At 47.0% G+C, this 11,885-nt stretch overlaps 1 protein-coding gene across 1 annotated transcript; it reads left to right on the top strand.

Moving 5' to 3' along the window:
- Positions 1–5,170: 5,170 nt before the first annotated feature.
- On the top strand, positions 5,171–11,600 carry LOC149324820 (cuticle protein 10.9-like). The gene is made up of 3 exons (XM_089565253.1): positions 5,171–5,312; positions 8,924–9,046; positions 11,169–11,600. Exons 1-3 carry the CDS (start codon positions 5,301–5,303, stop codon positions 11,532–11,534), a joined length of 501 nt encoding a protein of 166 aa, XP_089421379.1. The 5' UTR covers positions 5,171–5,300; the 3' UTR covers positions 11,535–11,600.
- The last annotated feature ends 285 nt before the right edge of the window (positions 11,601–11,885 follow it).

The following is an 11,885-nucleotide window of genomic DNA, read 5'->3' on the forward strand; positions in this document are numbered from 1 at the left end:
AAACATGGCTGAGGAAAAATGTGGCATCATGAGCTCAATCAAGAGCTCAGCGTTCTATGTTCCATCTTCTATTACAGTTCCATGTTCGTGCAACACATAATCTGCTGCAACACATTGCGAGAACCACACTGAAAAAAGCCTGTGAGAATTAGGCCTAAGCGGGGGCTGTAACGGGGTGGCGACACAAACAAAGAAAAGTCAGGTATCGTTAGAGCACTCGAGGCTTCACAGGAGCAATTCAATTATGCAACGTACGGTAGCGGAAAACGGCGACAAGTCGATATCTTGTACCGCGGCAGGCGCCCGTGAAGGAGCAGAAGTCAGCAGAGATCCAGCGACGATGGTAACCAAGCGGCCGTCACTCACCGCCATTATCCGACAACTGACCAGAAGCAGACGATACGCTAGGCGGCGGGGCGGATTGCACAAAATGGTGTTTTTTTTTTACTGCATTTCGGCACTGGTGGAGTATTTGGCACAATTAACTCCCCTTCTAGACTGGAGTAAATGCTGGTAAATCCTCATTTTTACTCCATTATTCCCTCATGGGAGTAAAATGGAGGACAGTCCACCTTTTTACTCCCTACTGATGGAGTAAATGTTTTCACAAATAGAGTAAAAAGGGTGGCCGCCACCATTTTTACTCCCTTTTGGGTATATTTTTGTTTACACTGCAGTGATGGTAGCAGCGTGGCTTCGCTGAAGCCGGCGGTAAGGCAAGCATAGATCATCGAGATGGGTCAGCCGGATGTGCCGACGCATCCTCGGTCTTTGCTGCGCATCTGCTGATAGAGCGCGATGGCATGCAGTTTTTTCTAGTTTTTCTCAGTTCTTCCCATTTCGGCCACCGCTCGCTTGCTCCGTTTTACTTTTGGTGCACCTGTACTTATCTCTGAGTCAACAAAATGAATGCCCCTAATGAAACTGCGTTCTCATTTTTTTCTCCGAAGTTTCTCATTTTTTTAAGAATAAATATTTTATGGGCTTTCAAAATTTGATTAAATTTTGCATCTCTACTTGTGACTACAGCTCCCCCCATCCCCCTCGAAATAAAGATCGAGTATTTGCTTGGGAGCCATGTGTCGGCGCTCTTTCAGAAAATCCTGTCCGATTGGTGAGGTAACATGCAAAGCACGCTTACCTCAAGACCTGACACGGGCAGTCCGAAAGTGTTTCGCGTCGAACTTTCAACGTGGCACTTCACAGTATCAATTTCTTTCCTGTACGAGCCAGGAGCCTAGCATTCAAGGCCATGAAGGTTATAAAGGCCCTTGAATAATGCTTTTCGCCCTCGTTTTCATGTTAAGGCGTTCTCGACCCGATTTCAATGGCTATACCTCAAACTTCCTATTTCAACATTTCCCATCCTCCAAATAATGAAATATGAATAGACATGCAAGAAGCCAAAGCAGTCCTCATTCACTCTTTCAGTCTTCCTCGGTTATCAGCGAAGCATTAAGCTTCCAAACCTGAGACGAATGCATGCTTCAATCCGCGCTATGACCATACACTGAGGAGGGAAAGAAGCAGGCTCAACATCTCAACGAAATGCGCCGTTACGGAGCGCTGCCGAGGTGCGAATTCGATCAAAACGGGCATGGGATACTCTTCTTACTGGTGTGGCACCACAGGGACAGGGACAGAGACAGAGATACTCTTCTAATGCACGTGAAGGTGACAGCCAGCCCAGGAACAAGTAGACCTGCTTTTAAGTGATGTACTGTAACACTGCAGGGGTTTTTATCAGTTGTCTCGCAAGGCCCAGCAAGATCATTTGCGTCACTCACACACAAAGTTAGTCTCCCATGAATAAAACGTAACGGTCACAGTCAAGAAGAGCCCCAATATAAAAAATGCTGCCCCCCCCCCCCCCCCCCCCCCCAACTCGTCCGATCTATGAAAGCATAAAGGTTGACCAAGCTCCACGATTTGTCGCACAACTCAAAATCACGACATGTAAGGCACCTTTCTTTGTCAACTCAGTCCATAAGGTCATAAATAGGACAGATGTAAAATTTCAAGAAATTTTGAGAGCCCGTGGCACCTTTTTCGGAAACACACCGCCGCGGTGGCTCAGTGGTTATGGCGCTCGGCTGCTGACCCGAAAGAAGCGGGTTCGATGGCGGCCGCGGCAGTCGAATTTCGATGGAGGCGAAATTCTAGAGGCCCGTGTGCTGTACGATGTCAGTGCACCCAGTTGGTCGAAATTTCCGGAGCCGTTCACTCCGGCGTCCTTCATAGCCTGAGTCGCTTTGGGACGTCAAACCCCAATAAACCATCCAAACCGAAGGTTTTTTAAAAACAAAATACAAGACATGGGAAAAAAAAAACTAGAACGTTGTTTCATTAAGCGCATTTATTCTGTTACTCGGAAATAAGAAAAGATACATATTCTTGCGCAAGAAAAAGATAGTGCAAAGCCTTTTCTTGAAAAGATGGCGGCATATTGCATACAGTACAATCGACGCGAAGCATTGCACTTGTTTGAGTCATCGCGGCTGGTTATGGAAATGCTTGCTTGTGCACCTTCTCTCACGTTGAGGTTCGAGTGCACGTATACAAGTTCTTGCACGCACTCTCCCGCGAGCCTGTTGCGCAGCTTCGTATGCAGATTACCGAACGGCGACCAGTTTCCTTCACATCACGCAGACAGTGGGGAAATGCGGAAAAGACATGACAATCACGACTGTTGTTGGTTGCTACAGTGACTTTTCCGCCATTTGGACGACTTCGAATGCTTAGGAGACTCAAAAACAGCTCATTTAAACCAAATTTACAGTGCGCAATGAGATGAAACTGTGGAAAACTGGAAAACTTCGTTCGGAAATTTGGGGTCTATTTTCCTTCTTCTGGGCAATGAAAAAAAAAAGCGTTTTCCCGAATTTTTCAGGGGCTTCCAGGCATGTTTATTTAAAGGAATACTCTTTGTAGGAAATAGAAACCAACCTTCCAAAAGAGACACCGCGAGTGACGTGCAGGCATTGTAATCTGCTAAGAAAGGCTATAGGGCTAGCAGGTACAAAGTCAGAAACTGGGCCTTCTTGATCATCAGATGCGCCAGAACTGTCTGATCTAATGAGGGCAAATGCCGACAGGCCACCAGCACCGTCCAGCAACTCTGAAGCATGCATGAAATGCTTCTGCGAGGTATTGTCTGTAGGATGAGGGCCACTCCGGAGCTTGTCACAATTCTAAACTATATGTACTCCTCAGCACTGAGTCCGAAACACCGACAGTCCTCACAAGGAGCAGCACGGCAGTGGCGGCGTACCTGCCCCACCCTGTGGTAACGAGTCACCAGAGTGGCGTTCCGGGAACGGAAACCATGTGCACTGAGTCCCCCAAAATCTCTAACCCCACTGGTTCCCGCGCTGAGTAATTAATTGCGATCTTTTCGCTGTGTGCGTTGGATGTCGATTTCGTTATCTTTCAACCGTTCATACTTTTTCATTCTTAATTTTCGTGGCGCTTTTATCTTTCATTCGCACTGCGCCACGAAAAACTGGTTTTCAGAAAATGAAAGCTATATTCCGTAACTATCTCACTTTCCAGTTGACACCTCAACCACGCTGGGAGGGAAGGGGAGAACGCGTGACGAAGAATAGGAGATGGCGCCAACACACACTGCTCGGCCAAGGCGAAGGCGCCAGCGTTCTATTTAGCGTGTCCTTGCGCTGCACCCCAAAGGTTAAAACATTTATTGCCAAGCAATGCAGAGGTGAAGCCCGTTGTTAAGCTAAAGAAAGCAGCTAACGGTTCCTCAAGACCCGAGTTCAGCTACCGCCATCTATGAGACGCCTTGGAACGCGCTACGACTTTCCTACAATGCATTTCACGCTTACATCGACCCCGGAAGACCAGACTGACTGTCAGTTTCTTTTTCTTTTGTCTTTTTATGTACTCTTCTAAACAATGCAAGATGCATGTGATGCGCTCTCTGTAGTAGCCCAGCGGAAAGTTTTCTTATTGGTGGTCATAAACTTACGTCCTTACGCCGTTCGCCAGTGCCATTTCTGATAACTGCACGTGAGCTTTATTGCGCCGGGCGCAAAGGTCGCCACGAGCGTGTAGCTTTCCTTAGAGATCACTCTTCAAACAGGACTGAGAGCTTCCCCTCTGCACCGATCCAGTTGGAACTAAGGTCATTGCGAAATACATGTTATACGCCACATTACCTTTCACCACCCACTGTTCTTCCTACTTACCCTGCGCACGCAGCTACTTCGCTCAGTTTGTCAGCGCGGTCGGTGTAATGAGCGCATAGGATGGCTTGTTTCTAGATTCTATTTGAGCGTTTTTGTTATTTACTTTACCGCGCCACCGCACGTCTTCCGAACAGTAGCGTGCCACGAAAGCGCAGCACAATTACTCTCGAGCAATTTCGGCCATCGTGGGAGGCTTAGGCGGACATACACGAGGGGCGAACAGGGCAGCGGGACGCCGAGAGATGGCGAGGCCCGCGTCCTCCGCGGGGCAGCGGCTGCGGCGCGAGGGCCCGCTACCGACGCTGCTAGTCGGTAACGTCGACGGCAGCGAAGACCAGCAACTGCGTTGGGTATGCAGGGCACATAGCGCGTGGAAGATGCCGAGACAGCGTGCCTCGCAGATGAGGCGCGACACGAGGGGCCGGCGTGCTCTGAACCATTTCATCCGAAGCCTCCTCCTCATCCTCTTCCTCCTCGTACGGCGGTCATCGCGCGTCAGGCGAACCGGGCGAGCGGAACAGCGGCGGGTCCGCTCGGTTCAGCGCACAAAGCAAACACAGCCTCGCGTCCTGCCTGGCGGGGAAGGAAGCGGCAGTGGCAAGGAGAGAGGGAGAGAGGCGTGATGACCATCCGCGCCTCTGGGAAGAAGAGAAAGTGAGATCGGGGGTCCGTCGTCGTGACGTGAGCGTAGAAGAGTAAGAGGGGGGGGGGGGGGGGTTCGTACGAGCGTGAGATGAGTGACCCCTCCACCCCTTAGACGCCACCCTTTCCTTCCTCCCAGAAGACTCAACAAAGCGATCACGTGTGAATAACGGGTAGGCAGCGAAGGAGGTGGCAGGGGAGGACGGGCAGCGAAGGCGCGAGAAAGAGAGAAAGTAAAAGAAGGGTGTTTTCCTACGAACTAGGGCAGCCCCGGTGATCCACACAGGGTATAAAACCGGGGCCTGGTCCCGCCGCCCGTCACACACACACAGACACTACGAGCACCTCTCCTCTTTACACCCTGTGAGCGATCGCGAGCTGCCCGCCTAGGAAGGATCCGGCCAGCCCTACCGTCATCTCCGGAAGTACGCCACACCAAAGACAAGCGCCACGATGTACGCTAAGGTGAGGGACAACACCTCGGCGACCGCACTGGGCCCGCCTCGGATTATGCCTCGTCGGCCGCACATGGATGTGCACCCGCCGTGAAGTATCGGCGTCGGTGAATTATCATCTTGAAATTTGCCATTTTTGCATGGACCTTTGATCTTTTCCTCCTGACCGCCCAGAGGTCAGAAATGTAGAAGGGAAACACCAGTGGTGACGAACCTATGTAGGTCTAGAAAGTTTTGTTTTCTTTGCCCTAGCAACAATTTCAGATCGAAACAGCGGTTGTGTATGCTCGGAGAGGGTAGGACTCCGCGTGTGAGCCTAAGGTATCTTACTATGATGCAAACAGGGATTCAAGATGGTAGTTCGTGTCCAATAGGAACTTTCATGCAATAGGATACAAAGTATCGACTAATTGCATGATCTGTTAACGAAACCGTAGTTTTTCTTGCTCCTGAAATGATTATGCGATAGCGCATGGAAGACCGTTTAAACGACGACCGGGGACGAAAAAAGGGCGTTTATAATCAACATTCAAAAATTGTACTTTCAGTATATATTGCTAGAATTTATCAGCAGGATATTTTTGCTTCCTGTAGAGTTTTCATGTCTTCAGGACAGTCAACACCATGCGTCACGTACATTGGCGCTCAGTTGCGCGTATATATGGGCTTCACGGGCAAGAAGCAATAAGCTGCGCCATACGTCACGTCAAACATTAACGCTATGTTTAAGAATGAAGTGCGGCGCTATTATTGCTGCCTGAAGATGTTATCACAGCAGCCTTTCAAAACACGGACCTTTATATCTAGTGGTATAGGCCTCGTGGAAGCTTCGCGACCCTTTAGCCAGGCATTCATATAAAAAAAACTCCCAACGAGAAAACGAGAAATTGTAGCTGCTTTTTAAACAGAGATAGGCACGCCGCCACCAGAAAGACTTTTCTAACGACATAATTCCAAGCTAAAAGCATCGCTGTTTCGGTTAAAGAGACCCTCAGCTTTTATTGCGCAGTGTATCGACCATGGCGGCACTGATTATGGTCATCTGCTGCGGAGCATGAATTCGAAGGTCCGTTGTTCTCCGGGGTGACCTTATTTCGATGGAAGTGAAAATCGAGTGCCCTGGTCTAGACATTTAGATGTAGGTCATAATACTGCAGACCACCGAAACTAGATATGTAACGTTAGCACATTGAAAACTTATATACGGCTGTACTCGCTATTACATTACAGCTTTGGCTCGCTTCAGACAAGTGATGTGGCCATAAAGTGCAGCACTAAACCGTCGTACAGTTTCTTGGTGGCCTTTCTTAAGAAATAGCTTTAATGCTGCGTCAGAACGACCATAGAGTGAGTTGCTAATGTGTTTCGTGAAGTTCATCATCATAAAATAATATCTGCTTCGTAAAGGTGCGAGTGTTAATGTGTGATGTGCCTCCAAAAGTGGTAAAGAAATCACCGAAATGTACTTCAAAGAGCACGCACTAATTATAAGGAAATTTGTCGCCCGTGTTAAGAGATAGCTATGTTAACCACTAAGGTTAAGATATCTATAACACAGCTATATAAACAGCGTGATAAAGACACGAACCCGACAGAGTTAGGGGCAGACTGCGGAAAAGAACACTGAGCGAAATGCGGCAAAACATATTGTGGGCTCCAATAGGCAAAGTGCAATAGCATCGTCTTCGTTTTTTTTCTTCTTTTTTTCAGAAGTACCAGATTAATGCGAATTCCAGCATGTCGTTTTCACTTATCAGGTCTGCTGGAAACACGTACTGTTCCAAGAGATTTAATCCCATTCGTGCTGGGCACTTGACCTTTGTTCCTGAAATAAGTTTGCCAAGGCACGGGGGTGCTTAGAATCACTGAGTGCTCAGGTTTACAATAATTCTGTAAATAAGTGCTTGAGATTGGGCTAGTTGCAACATGATCGGTTTGACGGAGGCAGAGTTAAAGGCGACAACACGAACGGGTAAGCGCAATCTACGGTATTTTTTTCTGTTCCAGTGGCAAAAAAAGAAAGAAAATTAGCTATTGTTTTCTTTTCTTCCACTGGAATGGAATAAAACTAAGTTCGCCGATTGCGCTTGACCGTTCGTGTTCTCCTCTTTAACTCTATCTTCGTCAAACTTACATATGGTCATTGCGGTAATTGCTTAAGGAGAAAAGGTAACCCCGCAGTGCCCAAATAGGATGATTATGGTAGCCAGCCGGAACTATTTTAGCGGTTTGTGAAAAATTGGAGAAAGGGTACGGAGGCGAATAGGACCGTTCCTATAAATCTTAACATGTCTTTCTTCAATATTACTCGCGACATAATGTTCTAAGCACACGTTAAAAATATAAATGTCAGACCAACTTTTAAAGCTTTGGAATTGGCCGAAATATTGGCTGCCTCATCTGGTTGCGAATAATTAATAAATGTTCACCTGTCCGTGCCGTATGTAGGCAACGAGGAAGGGGACAGCAGAGTTCTCCGAAATAATTTCAGCCGCCTGGGTTTCTTCAGGTGCGCTTAAATCTCAGTGAAGAAACAACCCTTCACAGCGAAAGCTGTTATACGAAGCCCTCCAAGGCGGATTCATGGCGTAGACCGTCAACATCGCAGCGTATAATGTGAACATCTGGTCATCTGATCTGTCACGTGACCGTGCGCTAGTTGCGCCATCCCAGGTTGCCAGAAAATTTGCAGCTTGTAGACTTTATAACCACTGAACAACCACGACGGCAAGTGGCGGGTATTAGTCAACGATGATTGATCGTAAACTAACGTGCTAAGAACATTCCTGTAGCTGGTCCCAAGGCGCCCGATTTATTTTTAAAGCTATACATAATATAACTATGAATAGGTTCGAAAAGAGACGAAAAATAAATGATGGCCTCGGGTTATATAGTTCAACTAACGTTGAACACGTACGCTACCAAGAAGGATGCCTTGAATAGGCTGCGTGAAGATTTATCCGGAAAATTATCCTCGAGCCGCTGTTCCAGCTCTCCAGCGCGGGCAACACAAAGAAGACCATGTGACTCGTGCGCCACAATATGATGTATACTCGTGGTGCGGCTACGTGCGTTCATCTGGCCAACAGCTTCGGTTCGGCGCATACGGGTAGCCAGAACGTTTTGCGCCGAACAGAATGCTGTTTTTTTTTTTCGATTAAAAAAAAACTGGTATGGCTATTACTATCGGTGAACTACAAATCTCTTGTCACAGTAAGGCGCATAAATGTAGTAGTTAAGAAGTTAACGACAAAATTTAGTCGACCAGCTTACTTGTTAGCATGATAGCACGTTTTTTGACATTCGCAACCATTGGCCCTAGTAAGCCGCAGAAAGACGTCTTTGTACTTCGAAATGAGTACATTATACTCTTATATTATATTATAGTTTTTATAGTATTATACTACATTATATATAGTATATTATAGTTATATTAACATAATTACACGGTTTCAAGTGATATCAGCACAGAAAAAGGAATGGGACTCAGATGACTACCACACTTTCAATTAAAATGAGAACAATTTTAGAACTAGCGCATCTTCCCGTTTTGTGGCATAATTATACGGGTCTCCGTGAAGTAAATTCTAAATTAACCTGGCCACTCCGTTCCCTCCTCAGTTGATTCTCCTGTGCATGGCTACGAGTGCCTACGCCGGCTTCCTGCGCCCTGGATTCGGGCACGGGGGATTCGGTGGACCCGTGTTCGCCGCCGCCGCTGCGCCTGTGGTCGACAAAGTCTACGTAAGTCTGGCTCATTATCCGTCCTGCGCCAGTACAGTCCCTGCCTACGCTTTTACTGTCACCGAGAATTTGAATTGAGCTTTCTATGGGCATAAAAAGTATGCCTCGAAGCGAGGCGGATTTCACATCAAATTATTTGTAAGGCGAAGTAGGACAGAAAATTTTGATTAAACAGACGTTAAGTGGCAATAAGCTGTCCTCTAGAGAATAGAGCTTACGTTGAAGCTGACAGAAATATCAGCTAACGCTTACTGCTGTGCAGTTACATCTTCGGTCGAGATGTTAATAACTTCATGCGTCCGTATGAGGCATGAACTGTGGATTTATTGCTGTAATAACGAAATTAATAAAAATGACACAACGAAGTCATAGCGCACCACATAGCCAATGCCTTTAAGGAAAGTTTTCTTAACTTTTATAGCAGTCACTAACGGTCGTGTATACCACATAGTTTATTGTTCCTTCAATGACAGCCTTCTTACAGGACACCGACTGCCATCTCTACAGCTGCTGTGGGATCAGAACAGCGAACTAAACTAATCCTAACAAAATAATTCCCCTCACAACGTAGTTTCATGTATGAAAGCTTAACCCTAAACTACCGCATGCAGGAGCTTAACACCTCAAATGCTAATATTGCTCTCCTTTAAGTCAGTTCCCGAAACAGGGTGATGACGTTTACGCAATGACCTTTCAAACAGGACACAAATTTGCTGATACACATCCGAAGTGCCGGGCGCAAGGGCTGTAGAAATACACTCCCATAGATTGTGCACAGAAGCACCAGTATTCTATAGATTTTTTAATATACTTCAGCTTCCTCTTCTTCTCCCTAGTCCTCCAAGTTCGTTTTCATAACTTTAATAAACCGCCCTCATTTCTACGGAAATATGTATGCAATGTGCGCTATATGTGACCACGCAATCTGTGCACGCTTTTAAAGACGTTGTTCCTTATTTCTATCCAGGTGGGCATAGAATCAATCAATCAATCAATCAATCAATCAATCAATCAATCAATCAATCAATCAATCAATCAATCAATCAATCAATCAATCAGTTTATTCTGCACTGCAAAGACATTTTACAGATTCAGGCCTGCCGAAGCCTCATTGGGCTTGTATGGCAGCGCCTGGCAGGTAGCGGCAAGTCGCGTGCGGCGCTTTACAAACTAAGATTAGCAAAAAGCAACAGAAAAATAGGAACAGCAAAAAAACGTTGAAACACATCACACTTCACAGTTAACTGGAAAAAACGCTGAATCCACTAAGCTACATCAACAACAAATGTATATCAGGCAATGTAGGCGATGAAATTCCAGGAAAATGACGATGAAAAGTGGATTGTTATACAAGTCTAATGTACAGTGTGGGTACTAAAGTAATTTCTAGACTGTCACCGCGGAAATTTAGTGTGCAAGGCTTAAAATACATTTATTCATTGAAAGTGACGGGCGGAGTGTTGAGAAGTGCTTGCACTTTCATACTTCAGCAGGATAGTACGTATACGTGGACCACACCAGAGCACCAGCTCCAAGCTTAGCATGTCCTGACCCAGCGGCTTTCACTGTGGAACCGAGTCGCTTTGGCATCGTCGGGTACTACAAAAAAAGAGCTCAACGTTATAACGTTGAATAGCCTTTGAGTTTTCTCGGCGATGATTTTGTTCCAATCATAAAATTGGAGAGTGTGTCGATATAAATTGGGTACTGAGCCAAGGCATGAGCAAGGAAAAATCGTTTGTAAGAACGAAAGAATCCAGCAATCACTCAGAACTTCACTTAATGTAACACGGCGTTGCTCAAAATAAACACAAGTCATGCTACTGTGACACTATTTGATATTACGGAGCGCAGCGTACTGAAAGCGTAATTCGCAATAAACTGTGTGTATTGAAGGGGCAGTTCATTTCTTATAAAAATATGTTAACGGATAGCAAACCCTGAGGTTTTATCACGATCGAAACGGATTTACAGTGTCGGCGACGTCAGCTGCCTAAAATGCGAAACTGAGTTTCGATACGAAATTTACGATAAGCTCCGTGTGACAGTGCCTACATAATAAATTTCATCCTGAATTTGTTCTCGCTGTCTATTCATTTCCCTTTCCTCCTCTCCTGTGCAGCCGCCGCAGCCGTACACTTTCGGCTACGACACTGTGGACGAGTACGGCAACAAGCAGTTCCGCAATGAGCAGAGCGACTCGAACAACGTGAAGACCGGTTCGTACGGCTACACGGACGCCAATGGCCTGTACCGCCGTGTCAACTACATCGCCGACGCGCACGGCTTCCGCACCACCATCGAGACCAACGAGCCGGGCACCAAGGCCGGCGCCAGCGCTGACGCTGTCTACAACGCTAACCCGGTGGTCAGCGGTCCCGTGGTCAAGGCGGCCGCGGCCTTCGTGGCACCCACATACGCTAAGCTGACGGTGCCCGCGTTTGCGTTCGGCGGACACCACCACCACGGTTACGGGTCACGCTACTAGGCAGCTCCAGGTGTCGTGTCCGAACCACGGACCGAGATGTGCGGCTGAGCCCGCTCGGATCGCAGCGATGAACGTCGGCAGCGTAGTAGCGAGTACTAGGGTGACGTTGCAAGGTTTTCGCCTCGCCCGCTAGATGGCGACAAAAGGCGTGCTATGAGTTTGTTCTCACTCGATGTTTACGTCTTTCTGGTAGACTTTACGCACAACTCCAACTTGGTGATATTCTCAAGTAACTGCGGAGAGAACCATCTACAGCTAAATGACGTAAATAGCGACTGGGACACAGTTCAGGACGTGAGCTTTTGGATAAACGTCGAGAATAATTCACTGCATCCGAACTGGCTCCGCACA

This window comes from Amblyomma mixtum, unplaced genomic scaffold, assembly GCF_055824585.1.
Source record: "Amblyomma mixtum isolate Tamu unplaced genomic scaffold, ASM5582458v1 scaffold_138, whole genome shotgun sequence".
Classification (NCBI taxonomy): domain Eukaryota; kingdom Metazoa; phylum Arthropoda; class Arachnida; order Ixodida; family Ixodidae; genus Amblyomma; species Amblyomma mixtum.